The sequence below is a fragment of the Cloeon dipterum genome, chromosome 3 (genome assembly GCF_949628265.1).
Source record: "Cloeon dipterum chromosome 3, ieCloDipt1.1, whole genome shotgun sequence".
In the NCBI taxonomy this organism is placed as follows: domain Eukaryota; kingdom Metazoa; phylum Arthropoda; class Insecta; order Ephemeroptera; family Baetidae; genus Cloeon; species Cloeon dipterum.
This window is the reverse complement of record NC_088788.1, coordinates 740,665-762,965: the sequence shown is the minus strand read 5'-3', so window position 1 is coordinate 762,965 and position 22,301 is coordinate 740,665. Positions and strand designations below refer to the sequence as shown.

Here is a 22,301-nt window from a genome sequence, read left to right as displayed (position 1 = left end):
AAGTGTTCGTGGCACTTTTTTTCACAGGTCCACAAGAGGATGGGGATACTCGTCGGCACTGAGGAGTCTGGCGCTGGCTGCTCGGCGCATCAATCCGAGCCTGCGCCTTCAGTAACTCGATGCAGGTCCTAGCATCCTCCGCACTGTCGTGTCCGCTCTCTGTAAAATAATATAATTATTTTTTTAGTTTCAAGTTAAAATTTAAAATTATCAAGTGTCTTACCACTGTTTTGGATGTCCTTGTGGAGGTACTCGGACGCCAGGTATTTCAGGGAGAAGCGCCTCACCCACGACGTCACCGCTCTGTCCCGAAACTCAACGCTCGTGTCCACGAGAAGGTCGTGATGCATCTTTTATAAAAGGGTTGCAAATTTAATTAAGTTTTAACAAATTAATTCACGGCTGCATACCTTGAGCTTTCTCAAGTCGTTGTCGATGCCGTGACCAATTAAAATGGTATCACTGCTAATGAAGCCAAGCAAGTCCTTGTGGACTTGGCTTAACTTTTTAGTCGGGCCCGTTAATAGCATGTTCTCCGTGATACCACTTTTACTGGTGTTGTAGTCGGTGATGGGCTCCTCCGGCCAAACCAACGAGTCATAAACCACCGAGCATGCTTGGTCAACGACCGTTACTCGCGTAACTTCGAATCCGAGAGACGTGATGCACATTTCGCAATCCAGAGCAAAGGCAGCTGGATTGGATCCAGTGCCATTGCTGGTCGAGATGGCCACCACATCTTTCGGCTTCGGTTGGTAATACACCGTTTGGGCGTCGTACGCGTACGTGTCCAACGTCGCCTTGCTCATGGCTTTCTCCAGGAGGTGTTTGTAAAACTCATCTGAAACAAAATATAATTCGTTTTTTAAAATTAGATTAGATCAGTTTTTTAGAAGACACAATGACGAGCCAACCACGGCTCCCGTTAGTTTTAGAACCGCCCTAGTCGCGACATTGAGAATCGGATTGGTGTTCCAAATGGTAAAAAGCAGCGTAAAAAGCAGTTGGGAGGCTGACATGCGCTTTGCGATTCGCGTGGGGGCGTGTCCGTCCCCCCCCCAAATCTTGCGCCAAAAACAATAATGGACTTTCGTCGCCGTGCATCGTCATTAACTTTGCCAGAAATTGCGAAAAAGCAATAAAACTCGGTCCGGCAGGGTACCCTGAAAAAGTTCGCTTCAGTATTTCAGGTAAAAGCCCTTCGCGAGACGCGTCTGATGAGGGTTCGTGGTCGACGATAGCATATAGTAACGGCCGCATTTTAACAAGAGTACGTATATACGAGCTGGCCAGAAGCTCCTGCGCGCCGCGCACGCTCCCTGCGCCGCTCCGCGAGTGCGAAATCCGCTTAAGATGAGCACTATTAATCGCACGAATGAACTCGAAAGTGATCTCAGGTTGCGGTACCCTGAAAAATGTCGTTTGGGCAAGCCAGGTTGAATCCCTTCCCGGAGATCTGGCACCGTTAGATCGGTTTAAAAACCATTTGTCAGCGGTTCAAATGGATCATTTTTTCGATTGCCGCGCAAAATGTTACTTTGTACTTACCACCGACTGCTATTGCCCTTGGAATGAACACGGCAGCTTCGACATTGAGGACAGATGCACTGTTTCTACCGGTACAGCTCATTTTCTTTCAATTTAAGTCTTGGTTACAGACAGGAAAAAGAGCAGCGAAACTACTTGTTGCATTCAGAGCGTTTCGATGCGTACTGGAAGATGAGAAGCTATTCCTTGCAGGTGTCCTCTGCTTGCTACCCCTCTCTCCTCATTCTAGCCCCGCGCCGCTCCCTCATAATGCATGAGTCGTTGTGTAAGTGCGGCAACAGTGTGTAGGGCTCCTTTTAACGCTAACAAAAGAGTGCACCCTGCAGCACGATTCATTGACCACATATGTGTGAGCTGCGGGGGTGCATGGGAAAGCATCAAAATTTGCCTCGGTCATAGCCGAGATTAAAAATAGACTGATAGAATATTTTTAAATTATTATCACAAAGTGAAAAAGTGCTCAATTTTTCAGTTCAACTTGCATGGTAATTGCAATATTGATTTTAAACATTAAATCACGCAGATTAGCTAGCATCTCCTTTTAGTCTCGAGTATTTTGAATTATTTAATAAATTATCAGATTTGTAAGTTTCGCTGACTTACGAGTAAGAATAAATTGAAGCATGCAGCATCTCAGCGGCAAACGACTTATTTATAAACAAAACAAATTTCCAGCAGTGTTTCAAAGACTGCACCGCCGCGGTAACTGCCCGCTCTTTTTAGGTAGCGGAGTGTGTTTTAAGTGTGCCGTATTCGTCACATAACTCACAATCAGGAAATTTTGTAACGTTCTAATTTTAAACTTTATCGCTAATTGACATGATATTTTAGCACTCACACTATGTATAAATGTAGTCAATTCCTCTAGATAGAAACGCCAAAAATATTTCTACTACAAAATTACACATGGCTCCCTCCTATACAATACCCACTGGGAACGGACTTTTTGGGCTTTAAGGGGCGGGCGCGGGGGGGCGGGGAGGGGGGGACGGGGGCGGAGGCTGGCCAAGAGGTTTTTGCCCCGGGGCCCGTAGGGCCCCGGAGGGGCCCTTCGAAGCGGGAGGCGTCCCTATCTCCCAATGTAAAAAAATCGGCAAATCGGGGCCGATCGTCGCCGAACCCGGACGGCCGACGCGCGGTGGCCGAAAAGCGAGGAAACAAGCGACAAAGCCGAGATTCCTACCATAGGCGAATTTAAAAAAAAAATAAAACGAAAAAGGCCTTTTTCGAGGGTTCCCCGGGGGCAGCGGGGGCTGCGAGGGGGATGGGGGGTCGAAACCGGCGCCGTCGGAAGCGGAATTTAACCCCGAGGTGGGTCTCACCGGTTTTTGGCCGCACGTCCCATAGGAGCCGAGATATAAAATTCAGAAGGCCAAAAAACGTGGTTTGGACAATAATTATTTTTTTCGAGGGGCCCCCGCGGAGCCCCACGACCACTTACGGCCCGCTGCGACCCCTCATTCGACGGGGGCTGCAATTAGCTTCATTTTCATGTGCGGATTTGCCATCCTGCTCGAACCGCGCGGAAGGTGGAAGGGCAGAAAGGGTAAAAAACAGGCAAAAGTCGAAACTCCCATAAGAATAACACAGGTGCCCACTTTGTCTGGGATCGAAATTCCAAGATAGCCAATTTTTAAGTTTGCCCAAAAAACTAAGGCACAGCGAGTATGAAATCTGGGTGACCTCGTCAGGGTCAACGGTGACCCCCCAAAGTTGAAAAACGCCATTTTTCGATATTTGAGGCGACCCCGCAATTTGGCTATGGGCCCCAGGGCCCCCAAACTCGAGATTCGTGCAGGCGACGACTGGGGGAGGCCGACGGTGTGCGGAAAAGATTTTTCCGCCCCATAGCGAAAAAGTTATTAAACGGGCAAATTTTGCCCATTTTCCCTTCCACGCCATTTGGGCAGGCATAACTTTTGACCTGAGCAAAAATTCCAAAAAATGGCCCGATCATCGATGCGCAATTTATCCCACAACATTTTAAGACCAAATTCGACCTGATCGGATGAAAACCCTGGGACGAGTAGTCTTTGGCGCGCGGCGCGGAAGGGTTTTTCGCCTCCCATAAGCTTAACATGGGAATTTGGAATTCGGATTTCGGGCCGAAAAAAATTCTTTTGGGCCGCGATTGCTGTGCCACGCTGTTCCGCCCGGCGAAGAGTCCCCGCAAACCGAATTTGGCGGAAATCCGGCCCATAGGCGAATTACGGCGGCGCATCGAAAATCCGCGATTTGCCCAGCACGAAAATGAACAGGCTAAAAAAACGCGCATCGGCGCCGCGGAGCCGCCCGCCGCTGAATCTCGAATTTGACCACCGCAAACCCACGGCTGGGTGCGCGGGGGTCTGAATCCAAATTTTTACCATCGTAGCTCCTCCAAAATTCGATTTAGAGGCGAATTTCGGTTTTGGGTGTGCAAAACGTGTGCACGGCGGCAGCGTGCTGCGGCGCGGCACACTGCCGCACGGATTTATTTTTGCCAAAATTCGAGTATTTGCCGCAGAGTCGACCAGACCCCTCATTCGAAAGCGCCCGCCGAGCGCTTCAACCTGATGCGGTCAAACGACCTTCCCCAGGGTCCCCCGACCTGAGACCCTTCCGCAGGCAGAATTTAACCGCGATTTCGGCGTTTTCCACCAAGTTTGCCGCTGCATTTCGTTAACTAGCCGCACTTCAAACCACCAACCTTCCCCAGGTCGCCCACCCTGAGCACCTTCACTGCGTGATACGGCCGGCCGCAACCACTAATTTCGCTTCCTTTGGCGCATATAGAGTGCGAAAAATTGCTTTTCGTGTTCGCAGCAGCGGCGCAGCGTGCACTGCAGGCGCATTTCGCCCGCCGCACGGATTTATTTTTGCCAAAATTCGAGTATTCGCCGCACGGTCGACCGCGACCTCTAATTCGAAAGGGCCTGCCGAGCGCTTAAACCTGGCGCGGTCAAACGACCTTCCCCAGGGTCCCCCGACCTGAGACCCTTCCGCAGGCAGAATTTAACCGCGATTTCGGCGTTTTCCACCAAGTTTGCCGCTGCTGTGCGTCGACCAGCCGCACTTCGGACCACCAACCTTCCCCAGGTCGCCCAACCTGAGCACTATCGCATCGTGATTCTGCCGCCCGCAACCACTCATTTCGCTTCTTTTGGCGCATTTAGACGACGTAAAAGTGCGAATCGCATTCGCCCGCCGCACAAGACACATTCAAAATCATTTTTTCGCCGTAAATCGTGTATCCATCGCAGCGTCGACCACGACCCCTCAATTGAAAGCGCCCGCCGAGATCTTCAACCCGCCGCGACCGGCCGACCTTCTCTCAGGGTCCCCCGACCTGAAACCCTCGAATTGAGCGCCACGGTCTTCGCCGCATGACCAACGGACCAGCGGAGCGATTTTCGCGCGCGAACCCTCCCCGGAGGCGTCTCGCCTTCGCGCGCACCCCCAACCACCCCCGCTGACCTTTCGCAGGGTCCCCCGACCTGAAACCCTCGAATTGAGCGCCACGGTCTTCGCCGCGCGACCAACGGACCGGCAGAGCGATATTCACGCACAACCCCTCCCCGGAGGCATCCCGCTGGGGCGCGCACCCCCTCTACCACCCCCGCGACCTTTCTCAGGGTGGCCGACCTGAAATCTCTCATTCGGCCGCATATCTCGGCGTTTCCGGCGCCGAAGGCGCCGTCTGCCTCCTCTGGCGCTCGGGGGGGCCCCGGAGCGCCCCCGCTCGGTGTTTGGGGGGTTGGTAGTTGCCGCCCACCCCCGAGTAAACCCCCAATACCGACGCGAAGCGCTACAGCGCTTGTTTAGTTAGAAATAATTTAATATTATTAAAATATCTCGCCAAAGCAAACACGAGCATTGATCTGTGATTCATTTATTATACGCATGTCTGTTGTAGACTTTTGGTGAAAAATGAAGATTTTCATTTCATTAAAAAATATCAAGTGTTTGATATTTTATGGCAAGTTTTATGGCAGATTTTGCTCCCCTCAACAATACCCGATCGGTACAGACTTTTGGGGACTTAAGGGGCAGGGGCGGGGAGGGGGGCCGAGGGGGGAAGGTGTGCTGGAGGTTTTTCCCCCGGGGCCCGTAGGGCCCCGGTGGGGCCCCTCGAAGCAGGAGGCGTCCCTATCTCCCAATGTAAAAAAATCGGCAAATCGGGACCGATCGGGCTGAAACCCGGATGGCCGACCGAGGGAGGCCACGAACGCGGAAACAAGCAAAAAACCCGACATTTTTACCATAGGCGAATTTAAAAAAAAATAAAACGAAAAAGGCCTTTTTTGAGGGTCCCACGGGGGCAGCGGGGGTTTAAATAGGGATGGGGGGTTGAAACCGGTGCCATCGGAAGCGGAATTTAACCCCGAGTCTAACGAACACCGGTTTTGGGCCGCACGTCCCATAGGAGCCGAGATATAAAAATAAAAAGCCGCAAAAACGTGGTTTGGACAAGAATTATTTTTTTTGACGGGCCCCCGCGGAGCCCCACGACCACTTACGGCCCGCCGCGACCCCTCATTCGAAAAGGGCCGCAATTAGCTTCATTTTCATGTGCGGGTTTGGCATCCTGCTCGAACCGCGCGGAAGGTGGAAGCCCCGAAAGGGTAAAAAACAGGCAAAAGTCGAAACTCCCATAAGATTAACACAGGTGCCCACTTTGTCTGGGATCGAAATTCCAAGATAGCCAATTTTTAAGTATGCCCAAAAAACTAAGGCACACCGAGTATGAAATCCGGATGACCTCCTCAGGGTCACCGGTGACCCTTCAAACTTGGAAAACGCCATTTTTCGGTACTCAGGGCCCCCCCGCAATTTCCCTATGGGCCCCAGCGCCCCCAAACTCGAGATTCGTGCAGGTGACGACTGGGGGAGGCCGACGGTGTGCGGAAAAGGTTTTTTCGCCCCATAGCGAAAAAGTTATTAAACGGGCAAATTTTGCCCATTTTCCCTTCCACACCATTTGGGCAGGCATAACTTCGGACCTGAGAAAAAATTCAAAAAAATGGCCCGATCATCGATGCGCAATTTATCCCCGAACATTTTAAGACCACATTCGACCTGATCGGATGAAAACCCTGGGACGAGTAGTCTTTGGCGCGCGGCGCGGAAGGGTTTTTCGTCTCCCGTAAGCTTAACATGGGAATTTGGAATTCGGATTTCGGGCAGAAAAAAATTCTTTTCGGCCGCGATTGCTGTGCCACGGTCTTCCGCCCGGTGAAGAGTCCCTGCAAACCGAATTTGGCGGAAATCCGGCCCATAGGCGAACCACGGCGGCGCATCGAAAATCCGCGATTTGCCCAGCACGAAAATGAACAGGCTAAAAAAACGCGCATCGGCGCCGCGGAGCCGCACGCCGCTGAATCTCGAATTTGACCATCGCAGACCCACGGCTGGGTGCGCGGGGGTCTGAATCCAAATTTTGACCATCGTAGCTCTTCCAAAATTCATTTTATAAGGGGTTTTCGGTTTTAGGTGTGCAAAACGTGTGCACGGCGGCAGCGGCGTGCGGCGCGGCACCGTGCCGCACACATTTATTTTTGCCAAAATTCGAGTATTCGCCGCAGGGTCGACCGCGACCCCTCATTCGAAAGGGCCCGCCGAGCGCTTCAACCTACTTATAATATGCAATGAAAACTAGAACCTAATTAATTTAAAATATTTTTCTGGAATATTCAATTGGAAAATTATGCTCAGTTGAAACAAAATCAACTTCCTTGGTGCACAGCGAGATATCAACTGAACATCATGACACCCTCGAGTGTAGCATCGGCCCTCTGCTTAGCGCGAACTCTTTAAATTTTTTTATTAACTTTGAATAATATGTAGCAGAGTGCATCCCGCCCTGCATTGGTATCTATCCCATGCAAAGTTAATTTTTCATTTTATGAAGCTGGCAATTATTGAATTATAATTCATAGCATTAATTATTAATATGATATATTTAATTTAATTAATTAAATAATATGAAAAGAATTGGTTGGAAGATTACTTTAAGTTCTCTGAGAGCCTCTGTGGAAATATTTAGATCCCTTTTTTATATTGTCTTGTGTTACATATTTGGGTTATTTGAATTAATATCGGTTTTACCGAAAGCGGTTCTATCGGTAGACAATATTTTTTGGAAAATTGGCATCGCGGTGGTTATTGAATGAAAACCGGTCAAGATTAAACCATCGCATGCATCGGCTTCACCGCGGTAGCCCCTCGTTTTCAGAAACCGTGGTCAGGCGCGGAAAGTATTACGCCGCACCTAAGTTCCAATTCAAATTCAGAAATAGAAGCTTGCAATTAGGATTTGAAACTGGCTTACAAGCTTAAAAATATGTTTGTTCCTTATGAATAATTAAAACAATTTTTAATCTGTAAATATTTTGTTTTGCACTAATCTAAATAGGATTGAAGGTTAAATTAATTGATTAAAATTAGTTGAACTTTTAAAAAAATTAAGTTGATAACAGAAAACAATACTGTGCTATTTAAAGAAAAAAATTTTTATCAAACCGCTCACAGTCTATTTTATATGATTTTATATTTCAATTGTTGTAAATATAACGTAATTAATTAATATCTCTGTTCCTCTTGGGTTAAGCTTGGTGCTGAATATAACTAAAAAAAATCCAAAATCCAAAATAAAACAAATAAATCAAATTCGAAGATTCTACGCCAATTAGCACCGGAATTATGAAACTTTTTGTTTGCTGCAAAATTCATCTAGCTCTGCTCTCTAACAAGTGAAAGCGGTGTGTACAGGATCGTTGGTTTTCATTAAAAAAATCATATTTGGTCATTTACTCGTTCTTTATTTCATTGAATTAAATGATGTTTTACAAATACGATTAGAATCTAAATTCTCTATCTCAAAGTTATTATGGATTTATTCGATGAAGCTTAAACTTTTGATGAAATCTCATGTTCATATTTTGAAGTCAATCTAATTGCTGTTTTGGCTCATGCAAAAAAATATAAATATTTTAAGAAATAGCTGTAATGTGTACGAACAAAGTTCAGGTGTCATTTTCTAAAGCATTTTGCTTATAAACTCGAAATTAATTAAAATCACACTGAAAATGGGAGGAACGAGAGAAACTGTTTGGCTTAATATTTCAGCAACAAACTGTTCGATTGACACCATTTTAGACAACTTGAGATTGGATTTTCGTTTTCTAACATCTTTAATTAGTTTTAACCTCCTCCGGGGTCAAGGTCAGCCGCTGCCCTCTTGATAAATTCATTGCATTCGTTTGAAACTGGCACCGAAATGGAGATATTTTTTTACTCATTCTAAATATGCTACTCTTTTTGAAATCACTTCATTTCTAATCCAAAAAGTGTGTTAAGTATTAAATTAAATTTTATTATGTGGTGGCTGCACTATATACGCGCCCACTGCTTTCTTCCCTTGGCTTTTTGTTAAGAATTCTGCTTTCTTTGTTCAGTGCATGGGTTCTCACTCTATTATACTGCATGTGCATGGGGCGTGACAAATTGGGGAAATTGACTGGACAGAGGAGACTTTTAAACAAAACTATGTAAAGCAGCTCCCGGCAAAAAAAGAGGATCGGTTGTGTATTACTATGATGGTTTCAAATTGTATCGTAAATACGGAGTCCCGGGTGAAGTAGAAATGTTTAAGTGCGACAAAAATCGTTTTAAATAATTTTATGCTAGAGTCAGGAAATGGTACAATATGCGGATTGATTGCTCTAGCGATCCTCTCCTGTGATCATAAGGAAAAATACCAAAATTGTCTTAAATATTACATGAAATTAAATTGCGTGGTGGCTGCACTACCCGCTCAATGCTCTCTCCTCTTGGTGCCGCAGGTCGATTGTAAGCGCTTGTCTTTGCGTTAAAAGGATCCCTACACACTGTGCCGCACTGGCTCCTTACACGACGACTCATGCACAATCGTTCCCTGACAAATAGTTACGCGCAAAAGTGCATGGTACTTCTTGATGATACCACTTTTTCTAATAAGAGTTAAATCCCTTTTTAGAAATCAAATTTAAAAATTATTATAAACTGTGGCTACAGAAAATATCAGCTATTATGCTGTGCACCTAGGAAGCTTTATTTAATTTTAAAAAGGAAAAATGATATTGACAAAATGCATTTGTCAACGAAATTTTTATCTTAAGATAGCATATCAATAAAATTAGATTGGGGAACTATTCATAAAAATATTACTACCATCGATTTTTTTTTAGTTAGACAAGGATCCTGAATTTTGTTTATGTTCAAGATGCTATTTTTATTTATTTTTTCATAGGCTGATGATATGCAGAGATTTTGATCTATTTTTCAGATGGAAAGAAAAAAGAAATAGCTTAAAATTCAACTCGAATACTGAACGACGGGCTGCTTGCTATTTTCTGCAAGCTCTGGAGCTAAACCAAGCGCCCTATGGTCCGCGATTGCGGGCAGAGAGACGAAGAAAGACGTTGTGCGCTGTCGCACGTCCGCGGCTCCGCGGCTGGCTCTCCGGCCATAATGGTAGGTGGAGCCTACGAATTTCAGCTCCGCACGCCCGACTGCTGCTGCAGCAGAAGCACGCACAGTGCTGGAGCGGTAGTCAGTGCTAGCAGTGTAAAGCGAGTGGTTGTGTGCTTCGATACGCTCTCTGCTCTCTCACCTTGCTCGCAGCCCTCTGTTTGTAGCAACGCGACGGGACTCTGCTTCTTAGCCTCCGGGGGCAGCAAGAGAGAGGACAGCGAGCGCTGAGTGTGCGAGACTAGTTTGTGTCAAGTGTAGTACATTTACCGCCAAAGTGTTTTGTTCATACGCGTGGGAAAGGTCAGGGCGGCCCAACCCGCTGAACACCACACCCGGTGCACAACATCACCTGCACCCTATCATCTGTGATCCAACGTTGGACACTATCTCATCGCACCGTCGGAGCTCTGAGGACGAAGGTAGCCCGGGCGTGGGAACCTCTCCGTCGGACCTCGTGCTAACCTCGATGGAGGCGACAAGCCCCGAGATGAAGCCGCACCTCATGCACCAGCACTACCCCAGCCTCGCTCTTGGTGGCCTGCAGCAGATGGGCCACCACGCGATGACCGGCGGCGGCGGCCAGTCCATGGGCGGCCAGCAGCCCGGCGGCGGCAGCGCCGCGAGTAAGGCGGCGCAGAACGCCGACCGCGTCAAGCGGCCGATGAACGCGTTCATGGTGTGGTCGCGCGGACAGCGTAGGAGGATGGCGCAAGAGAACCCGAAAATGCACAATTCCGAGATCAGCAAGTGGCTGGGCGCCGGATGGAAGCTGCTCAGCGAGGCGGACAAGCGGCCGTTTATCGACGAGGCCAAGCGGTTGCATGCCATGCACATGAAGGACCACCCGGACTACAAGTACCGGCCGCGCCGCAAGACCAAGACCCTGTTGAAGAAGTACCCGATGGCAGGCTCCAGCGGAGGCGCCGCTGCCGCGCCCGGCAGCACCGTCCTGTCGTCCGAACGGCAGAGCTCGCAGCAGACGCCGCAGCAGCAGGCGGCCAACGCGCAGCGCGACCTTTACGCGCAGATGCCCAACGGCTACATGCCGAATGGCTATGTTTCGGCGCCGGCGGCCATGATGTCGTCGCACTGCGACTCGGCGGCCAGTTACCAATACCAATACCACATGAGCGGCTCTTACCACCAACAGGCCTACGACATGCAAGTTGCGTGCCATCAGCAGTACACGAACGTCATCAGCGGCACCGGCTACATGTACCAGTCGTCCAACTCGTCCAGCGGCGGGCCGCTGAGCATCGGTGTTCCTCAGATGTCTCACTCGCCCAACAGCGGGAGCAGCTTCAAGTCGGAGCCGCACAGCCCCGGCACCGGCAGCAACGTTGGTACCAATAACAATGTCACTATCATGCGCGAGCTGAGCAACCCTTCGGCGCAGTCGGCTGCCCTGATTTACGGCCAGCAGCAGCAGCAGCAGCATCAGACTGCAGATGGAAACATTAACCGCATGATCTCAATGTACTTGCTGGACGGTCAGCAGCAGGTGATGCACCCGCACCCGTACGCCGCCTCGCAGTACACTCACGCTGCCCAAGCCGCCCACGCTGTCCTTCAGCACCAACAGCAGCAACAGCAGCAGCACTCTGCTGTAGACCACCTGCAGCAACCCTCGACGCCCAACCCATCTCAACCTGGTATGATTTCTCAGCAATACCAACAAGCAGAGTATTCACTCACCTCTTTATAGTATCGTATGAACATGCGTTAATACAGTGAAATAATGTTTCGTTTGCATGGTGTTTTGTATCGAAAAAAAATACCGTCGAAATATAGATAATCATTGTAAAAATTATTTTTCTTGTTTTATTGCACTTTTCATTGGACATTAATTTGTAAGGAATTCTATAGATTTTGAAAATAGTTTGATCGTATGCAGCATATTTATTCGTCTACTTTGAAAGAACGTCGAAGAGGAGGCAATTGAAGAAAAGGGGTTTTTCCTCTGCGTGCGCGCCGTCCGACCGTGATGATGGTTTTTCTCGCTCTCTTGCGGCACCCAGAGTTTGGTTGGACAAAAAGTTACTCAATTTTCAAGAGACACTCGCACCTATAAAATATTAATTTGAACTCTCCCACTCGCAAATTAAACACTCCTCACTTCCACGTGGTGCAGCATTTCGCTTTAATTTTGTTTGCAAGACCCCCAGACCCCGGTAAATCGTGCTGGAGCAGCACCCAGCCGCAACCATTACACGCAGCTCCTTTTGAAACCATTTATCCGCCGAAAGAGACCGCATGTGTGAATGATTGACGCAAATGCCGTCGCATTAGAGAGAGGTTCGAATTTCAGCGCCGAACGATTGTTTCGAAGGTGAAACTTTCTCAATAAAGCGCGGCGCGCGAGAGTGACGTCAGCAACAACGGCGTGCTCTCCAGCGCCTAGCAAAATCACGGCACCTTCATTTTTCCCATTCGAAAAATCCAGAGGAACTTCATCAAACAGTCGTAATATTCCAGCTGCTGGTTACTTGCGCTTGGCCCAGGCGAGAAATCCCAAATTAATATTTGCTCTGCGAGTTAGGAACTCGAGTGTTTGATGAGTTGGACAGAGATGGCAACTTCTTATGTAAACTAAAGTGTATAAATAAGTGAAGCGGAGTAAAAAGTGGGCTGGGCTGTAGCATTCGTCGGCTTTTTCTCCCTATGCTGGCCATGCAAAATGCCCTCGCGCAATCGCCTTCCAAAGCACTCTCGATGCGCGAAAAAACTTTTTCGTTGGTACCAATGGATAGCTGAAGATTTGCACTTCAACATGTGTCAAAACCGAAATCGAAAAAATGAACAGGTTTTGAGAAATCGGCGAATACATTTCATGCTCTTTCGCGCGAGAAGGCTCGGTCACGTGACTCGGGCGAGCGCGCTGATTGGTTGCTGGTCACGCCTACTTTTTGAGTCACAACCAGGGGGCTACCACTCTTATGGGCCGAACTCGTTCCCGCTAAGAGCTTTCCCCCCCCCCCCAACCGTTGGTGTCGCGTCGGTCGCTTTAAAACAGGTCTTATGGCGGCCATATGCGGTGTTTTGTGGGCGTAACTTTGTGACGTCATAAAGTTACCCCCCCCCCAAATTGAATAATTTTCGATTGAAATTAAAGGCAGCTGCTTTTAATTTCGGTGAATAGAGAGCAGGGTTGCAAAAGACCCACATTTAAAAAAACGCAGCGCGCAGTGATAAAAACGTTTTTTTTTTCAATTTTTTACCAGTTTCTTGCAGGCAATGTTTGCATCTCAGTTTGCAATAATTTTCTAATTATTAGTTCATGACCTCGACTTCAAATTTTTTTAGATAACTTTTTGGAGAATTTGAAGCAGCAAATAGAATTTGAAATAAAAAAAATCGTACAGTAGAGGAATTTTTACCTTTTCCGACCGAAAATCTTAGATTTTCACAAGGGGAAAATGGAATAAATTCATTTCTTGAATTTCTTGCGCATGAAATTGGTAAAAATTGAGTGGTAGAAACCGTTAAAAACCAGTGGTGAAAAAAATCGGGTGGTATTATTAAAGCAAATACATCCCTGATAGTGAGCTGTTTATTTTTCCGTTTTTATACAGAAATATTATCCTGCTCAGGATGTGACAGGAACAGGAAGCTCATGAATTAGGGCTACAACCAGTATCCAAAACTAGTTGAGCAGGATATTTCTGTAGAAATACGAAAAATTTAAAGCTCGCTATTCACCGAGCAAGCTGGCATTCATGTCAACTGATTTTTAACTGTACGGATTATTTAGTTGTGCAGTATAAATATATATCATCTGAAATGGATGGAGTGACGTCAAATACATCATAATAATCGACCTATTCGCTGGCCTAATAATAAAGAAATATGATAAAATGAATTTAATGAGGAGCGGGCCGAACGGCCAAAGCGGTGGGCAGGTGGTCGGGCATGCAACAAGCGCAACAAAAATGAAAATTTATTTTTCGATTTTTTATTTTCAAGATTTTTCCGATGATTTTGAAATTATTTTAGCTAAAACAAGGAATTGAATAATAAGAGCGTGTGTTGCCTCCAGCCCCAGTCCCAACACGGGAAAGCCACTAAGAAAATATGGGCCGCGACAGCCACAAACGCGGGCCGCTTGACACCTTGACAGTCAAGTCTTAGCATTATTGGGCGGTCCGGGCGGCCCACTTTGGCAGCGGCCCACCGGGGTTTCGCCAGGTGCGCCCGATTACCAGTCCGGGCCTGGTTGTGTGTAATTTAAACTGGCCCACGTGAGCTGCATGCACTACTCGGCGCAAAGAGAGAGAGAGAGAGAGAGAGAGAGGCCCCGGCATAGCGCACAGTTCAGGCCTCGCACATGACATTCGCGGCCGGAGCAGAGGGCAAAAAAAAGAGCTCCGCAGGCAAAAGAATCAAGCTTTTCCTCATATCTCTCTTTGAGGAACAAGTTTGGCGCTCACGGCATCAAAATTAGTATGGTCGCAACGAATTCTCCATCATTTTCCCGGAATAGTCTATTAATCAGACCACTTGCAGTCTATTTTATATGATTTTATATTTAAATTGTTGTAAATATAACGTAATTAATTAATATCTCTGCTCCTGTTGGGTTAAGCTTGGTGCTGAATATAACTAAAAAAATCCAAAATCCAAAATAAAACAAATAAATCAAATTCGAAGATTCTACGCCAATTAGCACCGGAATTATGAAATATTTGGTTTGCAGCAAAAGTAATCTAGCTCTGCTCTCTAACAAGTCAAAGCGGTATGCATACAGGATCGTTGGTTTTCATTAAAAAAAAATCATATTTGCTCATTTACTCGTTCTTTATTTCATTGAATAAAACGATATGCTTAACAAATTCGATTAAAATCTAAATTCTCTATCTCAAAGTTATTATTGATTTTTTCGATGAAGACCTACTTTTGATAAAATCCTAATTTAATATTTTGAAGTAAATTTTTAAATTAAATAAAGCAGGCAAAGACGTGTGATGAATTTAATTTACGAATTAAACATTTGATGCACTCAAACATTTGATATTAGAATGCAATTCGATGGTAATTTTTGTCGCCCAAAACGCAGTAAATTCTCATTAAATTTTCCTTTGAACGAGGCGATCAAACGCATAAACCTCTCACAACCCTAATTTACACGGCAATTAGGCGGAATTAAAACGGAGATTAGCCAAGTTTTTCTCTCGCGGCTGGCGGCTGAGGTGGTGTAAAACACCTGTAATGGTAATGGGCACCAAGGCATTTGAATTTAATGACGCGCACGCTGAACGAGATGCGATAATAATTTGCAATTCAAGTGTTTTGTGTGTAAAAAAGAGAGGGAAAGAAATAATGATGATACACGCCATTATCCGGCTGGGAAACGCGCGTGCAGAGGCTTTTGCAGAGAGAGAGAGAGAGAGAGAATCTGATTACTCCTAACAAAGCGAGAACAGGCGCGGAGTGTGTGGCTGTTTAGTTAGCTTAAAGCGCTGGAGCAGGCTGAAAAAGCTGCGCTTTAACACTGCGCTCGTGCGAGCTAGCTTTTAGCTTTTGCCACCGTGTCAGTCATCCATAATTTCCAGCCGGAAAAATCGGCCGTCTCTGTAAAGTTCATACGGTTTAAATGCGTTGTTGCTTTTTTATGGGGAGATATTCGTTGCCTCGGGGAGATAATGATCAGCATAAACCTAACTCAACAATGTCGCGCTCGGACCAACACACACAAGAGAGTTATTGTCCATAGTGCGACGACGAAGCCAGGTATACTCTCCCTCGCCGAGCGCTCACCGCTTCCTCGGCTGTGCCAAAATTTTCTCACGATATTCAGCTGTCAGGCGTCAGAATTTTGAACATCCCTTTCACAGGCCAATATATAATATAAGGGTTGCGCGGCGCTCGAGTTGAGTTACCTGTTGGGTTAATTAATAAGCCATATGTTTCAGGAGGAGGTGGTCTCTAGAGCTCCTCTTTACTAAACTGCAACAATTCTTACCAACATACACACACACAGCTACGTCATCATTGCGTGCCTTATAAAAATTCATATAAAATCCCGCTGCTCTGCGTGGAAAACGTGGTAAGGAGCGAGCGAGTGGCGAGAGAGAATGAGAGCAAAAGGCCTCTGTGTGCCCGCGGTGTATATATAGCTCAACGAGTGAAACTCGTTTAATAACAGACTGTGCAGCTTATGATTGAATTATTCGTGCTGTCTCCGCTGAATTGAGAATTACTGCTATACATCTGCAAAAGCACCCACTGCTGAATATCGCATCTGTTTGTTACTCCAAAACGACGGCGGTTTTTGTTGTTGTTATTCTCTTACTTGTGAATTGAATAACTGAATAGTCGCTGAATTGCTGTGTTTTTTCACAATAATAGAGTATTTTTTTGGTGGCCAGAATGTTTGTTAGTAAGTATAGGAGCTATTGATCTTGTAAAAATGCCAGTCACTCTTCTAAATAGAGGTGACAAATTGTGGCGGTTATTTTTGGTGAAAAGGTTGAAAAAATATAGCCTGTTTTTTTCATAAATTGACAGAAAAATAGTCAATTGCCCTTTAAAATATATCAGATTTTTGAGACAAGGTCGTTGGCCTGGTAATCTTGTATAGAGAATGATCCCCTTCGAACTCGTTCCACCTCCTTAAAAACGCTCAGAAATGTCATGATATGAAGCAAAAAGCGATACTAACTTCATATTTATTGATCTTGTTACGCATTTGAGTCATAAAACTTGCTAATTATTCAATTAGTTGAAGTTAATTAATGCCATTCAGTGCGGTGTTTTAAATTTGCCGCGCAACGTCTTCAGCCAGTCGAGTAGGCTCATTGGTAACATCGATCCCCTCCTCACCTAACATCTGATCGCAATCACCTCGCCCACAAAGTGACAAACACAAACAATAAATAGAAGCTGATCAGATATGGTGTTATGGGTTTTATCTTTGATTTTATGTCTTGTGATAATTGGTAAAAGGTGTTTCCCGTCTTGTGTAAAAACCGAGGATGATGCGGAATAAAGCGACGAGGAGGAGGCTGAGGAATAGAGCACATATTTAAGAAAGGTTGTTCCGGGCTTGCCCTGTCCTTTTTCCCGGAAACAATTTTCCTGCCCTGTTTTTGTTCGTAAATTTGATTTTCTTGGCCTGTCCTGTTCCGTCAGAGCTTATTATATATGTTCCTGTTTTTCCTATAATTATTTTTATTTATGTATTAAATTATTTTATTTCAATTTCATAGATTTCAAAATAGTCTTATTATAGCACTTTGTAAATATATAATAACTGCTACTACAGGTTATATTTATAATATTATATTATTATTTTATTATTTATTTATATTAATTATTAATATATACAATAAGATTGTTGTGGAATATTGTGAACGTCGCAAAACAGTATTTAGTCAATTTTATCATGTCTCCAGTTATAAATTTTGACAAAAACGTGATTAATATAGACCAAGATTGCAATTGTTCAGAAACTAAATTCCCCTCATGTCCTGATCCTGAAAATAATTTCTTGTCCTGCCGGTATTCCAGGAAAAAGCAGGAATTCCTGTTACAATTTCTTGTCTACTTGCAATCCGCTCTACCGAGGAACGTGAAGAGGAGCATGGTGAAGTGAATGAGTCATTAATATTTAGAAATTTGCTATACATTTGTGTCATAATTTATTTCGTGCACGAAGGGAAATTTAAAAGTAAACAAAAGATGTCGGGATGCACTTTAATAGCGGATTTGAATCAATAAAATACCATTTAAAAAATAAAACAAGTAAAAGCTTCTATTGCACTACATCAAAATTTAAACGTCTTGTAAACTAGTTAAAAATACAAAACACTGAAGAATTGAATGATCCAAAGTTTATTTGATTATTAAATTCTAAATGTTGTGCCAGGATTAGTATAAAAACAAAATTTTCTGCAATTCCTAAAAGACAAATTCATTACCTGTTTCCAAACCTCAAGCATTATCAGAAAATTTAAAATCATTTTTATTACAACAGATGATTAACAGTAGTAAACTGGGCAACAATTTTCACATTTTCATTTTATTTTATCACTTTACACAAATTCAAGTCTTTATTAAAATCTGATTCACATTGTGCGCTGCATAATATGATGTGAGCATGTGAGCCCGTTTAAGGGTGAGCTCACTGACGCCATCGGCAGTGACGTCGAAGTAAAAAGCAGCACGTACATGGGGTTTACGAGAGTCATGCGCTTGAGCAAATGACACTCCTTGATGTGCTCGCAGTGCTCGCGCTGCTTGTAGATGCGCAGCTCCTGGCCTTAGGTGCGAACCATGATTACGAGCCGGCCGTCAATGTCCACGTCGGCCAGCTGCTCCTCGTCTCCTCTCCGGTAGCCTGGAACTCGGAATGGCCCTATAAATATTTGGAATATTTTGATTTAATTTACATTAACATCATATGAGTATAAGGGTGTGACTGATCTATCCCAAATTTAAAACCACCCCTAACTCACCCCCTTCAGATTTTTCAACCCCCTGAAAGTGGATTTTCATCGTTTTTTCTAATATTTTGGGTAACAAGAAATTGTCAAATCAATTCAAAATAGAGTGCTGATCAATTCATTTAAAGAGGTTGCATCATAGAGTGTTTCCAAGACAAAATAATTGGTCCATGAAACAAGGATTCCTGCTTTTCCTGGAATTTCAGCAGGACAAGAAAATTTGTTTTCAGGAAAAATATACTGCAAGTGAAGTGCGAGCTTTTCTAGGATTCACTAGGAATTTTGCTTCAGAACAATTCCATAATGTCTATAATAAATTAATTTTAACTAGAAAAAAACTCGCACGACGACAGCGTGAATTTTCAATTTGATACTGTTTTATAACAACACAAGTCTTTACTTTCTTTCATGTGCTTAAGTATTGTCCACAGTGTACACAATTTTACTCATAAATCTTACATTAAAATCATATCTTTATACTAATTAAAGTGTTCTCACAAAAAAGCATTTTACTTAAACAAAACGCTTATAAAAAATATCATTTTTCCGTTTTTTCTGCAATTTTGTGCGCTATAAGCATTTTTTTAATATTTTGTTTGATTTTTTAATTTGCGTGAATGCATTTTTTTCAATGTATAGGGGCATTAGATTAATTATAACGAACTTAACATAATAGATATGACCAGACACAATTCAAACACTTTGAAAATATATCAAAATGGAAATTTTAAAATAATTAATAGAAAACATTAGTTTTTTAAATTTTGATTTTAGAAAATTAGAAATTATGCTTGAAATTTGTCCCATGATAAATGGGATCAAAGAAGAAAATTTTAATTTTAAACAATTCTACTTCAAGAACCGAAAAAATGCTAATTTTCATATCTTGTCATTTCTGCAAGTTCTAATCTCGGGTTCTAGCCATTACAATAGCAAAAACTACCTACCATGGGAATCGTTTTGACCTAGCCTGCACAACTGAAAAGTTTAGAGGCACTTATAGTCCACACCTAAATTGCTTAATTTCAGTCCCCTCCCCCCGTAAAAAATTAAACAAAGTTGCTTGTAAAAACTGCCATTGAGTTTTTGGTGCACCATAAAACAAAATCGTTTTCAAGGGATTTAAGGGTTTACTGTTCACTATAGTGTTTTCGGGGTGACAAGGCAGAAAGGTCAAGGTGGAATGCATCATCAATATTTTACGATAACTAATTTTGAACTAACTAAAATAATTTGGGAGACTTTAATTATACAAAAAAAAATTCATTGGGATTTAGGGGTTGGATTATGATGGTTTGGGGGTTGAAGCGCGTCAACAATATTAAACGTTTTTGGCCTATTTTGAATCAATTTGACAATATTATATGGTCACGCAGCAATATAAAAAACTTTAAAATTCATTTTCAGGGGTTGAAGGGGTTGTTGGGCGATTGAAAGTGAATAATATGATAAAAACCCCTAACAAAATTGAACAATAGAACATTTTTTGAAATCATTTCGACAATTATTTGGTTATCCGTAGTGTTAAAAACGTAGAAATAACTTTCAACAGGAAGAAAAAGCCAGAGGTGGTGAGTTAGGGGTAGGTAGAAAGTTAATGTTAAGTAAACATACCATTTCTCACATTTTGTAAAAATTTCATGGTAGTACTCCTATTATTCGAATTTTAACTAGTCAAAAACAATATGCTCGGTGAGAAATGCGGGACAGATTTGGATTATTTTGATAACGGCTGACATTAGAATTTTCAATTATGGTCACTTTGTGCATGTGCATGGTGGCTAGAAAGTCAACTACAATATTTTTGGATTTTTGGGAATAAAATTTCGGTCTGAAAACGACTAAAAACATCGTTGGGTTCGCTAAACGACTGAACGCTTACTCTCAAGGAATAGCCATTAATTAAATATTTTAGGAATCACCCTTAATTATAATTATTTTTGGGTTTCCTCACCTGACTAAGAGAGGAAGTAGTGAACTGGACTCGCAGGTCAGCGCTGTGATGCATCTGTCGTGCTAAAGCGAGTAGACGACGTCAATCCAAAAGAGGACGAAACCATCAAGCCAGCCGCCCACTGCTGGTTTCAAAATCGTCATTCTGACCACCATAGGTCGTTGGCCTGAGTGTAGAACGCGTTCCGAGCGATGATTTGAGCGCCATTATGGTTGTAGGTGAACAGCACCTCTTTGACCAGGCCTGGAACTGCTCGCCCGACAGACTGTGCAGCTTCAGGAAGAACATTGAGTGCGCCGCAGCGACGCCACCAGCAGGCACCGCTCGCCTGGCAATAACAAAATCCAAAAATTAAATATTTCTTCAAGGTGCTAACAAAAATAAAAAAAATAATATCACAGGACACGTACTTGTTCTGCCACGCTGGTTTGCCAAAAACTCTTGCTCACCTCTTGAAAAAGGACAGCAGATATTTTTTCTCTTGAACCCAACATATATCCAGCTCTTTGGTGAAACGCTTCCACTCTTCCAAATAATGTGCCATAAGCTGTTCTGTGTAAGATAAAATAAAAGCCTTAATTAATTGTTTACACTTAAGCAGAATTAATGAAACAAAAATAATAATAATTCGTCGTGGTGCAGTATAAACATTGCACATAGCTCAACAACGAAACGCGAATTTCCTTGTTGCAAGAAGAAAAGGGAAACAATTCGACACTGAAAGTTTAGGGGTTCGTTGAGCTGTGTGCAATTTAAATGGAACCAAGACGAAATTAAAAATAATGTAAATCAAAATCGCATGATAGATACATACATACTAGTAAAATTGAAATGATAAAATCGCATCTGGCAAGTTTCTTGCACAGCTGTGCGTAAACTGAACGTAACTCACCTTCTAAATGAGGATTGCGGACTTAGGCCGAGACGTATATCGTTGCTGAATTAGCATAAAATCGACAAAACCAAATTCACAACGAAGATAAACAAACCACAGGCCAGCGTGCTCGCCATTGTAATGCTAACAGGTGATGAGCGCTGTTGCCACGCATGCCCGGCAGAAGCTTGGCGCGAAAATTAAGCCGACTGATAATGATGAAGTTTATTCGGCCGCCGAACGCATTCGGCAGTGAGAAGGTTAATTTTATCGATTAATTATGACATAAAGAGTTGTTTGGAGGCTAATATAATGTAAATATCTCGATTTTTTTTGTGGTGGAAAGTGGTGGCTGCGTCCCCCGCGAGGTGGATCCTCCTAGAATGTTCTCTCTTATATTTTCGCTCTTTATGCTCGCTTTTATCGTCATTTTCGGTAACAATGTTACGAATAGTAAAGCTCTAAACAATATTAATTAACTTCGCGTGACTTTTGCGTAAGAATAGTCAACTTCTAAAACGGTGGACGCATCCCCCGGGATTCCCCCGGTGGATCCACGGAGATTGGCACCTGGGGGAATCTTTGCAAAGGATAAAATCCCGGCAAGTACAGCAAGTGTAGCAAAGTATAAAAGAATATTTTAAACATGGGTTTTATAGTTTAATTTAAAATCCTGGTCTTGTAAGTCAGGGATGATACAGTCTAAAACCTCAGGGGTAGACAAAGTCTATTATTAATCTCCAAAACTTAAGTTTTAATTAAACTAACCCCTGTATTCTACATATGCTATTTACTATAATATTGTGTATCTCTTTATATTTTATGCGATTATCTCACCCAATTAGAATGGGTATCATATTGATTTTTCACACTCTTATTGTAGGCGTGGTTGCAGGTATTATGGCTGATAATTTTATATTTTCTTATATTTTATTTCTGGTTATTTTATGCGGTGTACTAGTCTTGTTTATTGATATAACAAGATTAGTTT

General features: G+C 43.7%; 1 protein-coding gene and 1 long non-coding RNA gene across 2 annotated transcripts; one reads left to right on the top strand and one right to left on the bottom strand.

Annotated features, from left to right (window-relative positions):
- The first annotated feature begins 1,797 nt into the window (after nt 1-1,797).
- Nucleotides 1,798-11,749, top strand: LOC135940703 (transcription factor Sox-2-like). The gene is made up of 2 exons (XM_065485704.1): nt 1,798-1,813; nt 10,347-11,749. The coding sequence occupies exons 1-2, from the start codon at nt 1,798-1,800 to the stop codon at nt 11,744-11,746; spliced, it is 1,416 nt and encodes a 471-aa protein (XP_065341776.1). The 3' UTR covers nt 11,747-11,749.
- Nucleotides 11,750-18,158: 6,409 nt separating this feature from the next.
- LOC135940921 (uncharacterized) lies at nt 18,159-21,880 on the bottom strand. The gene is made up of 4 exons (XR_010574932.1): nt 21,329-21,880; nt 20,886-20,988; nt 20,437-20,764; nt 18,159-18,394 (listed from the first exon to the last, which is right to left on the bottom strand). It is a non-coding gene; the product is annotated as an uncharacterized LOC135940921 (long non-coding RNA).
- Nucleotides 21,881-22,301: the final 421 nt, after the last annotated feature.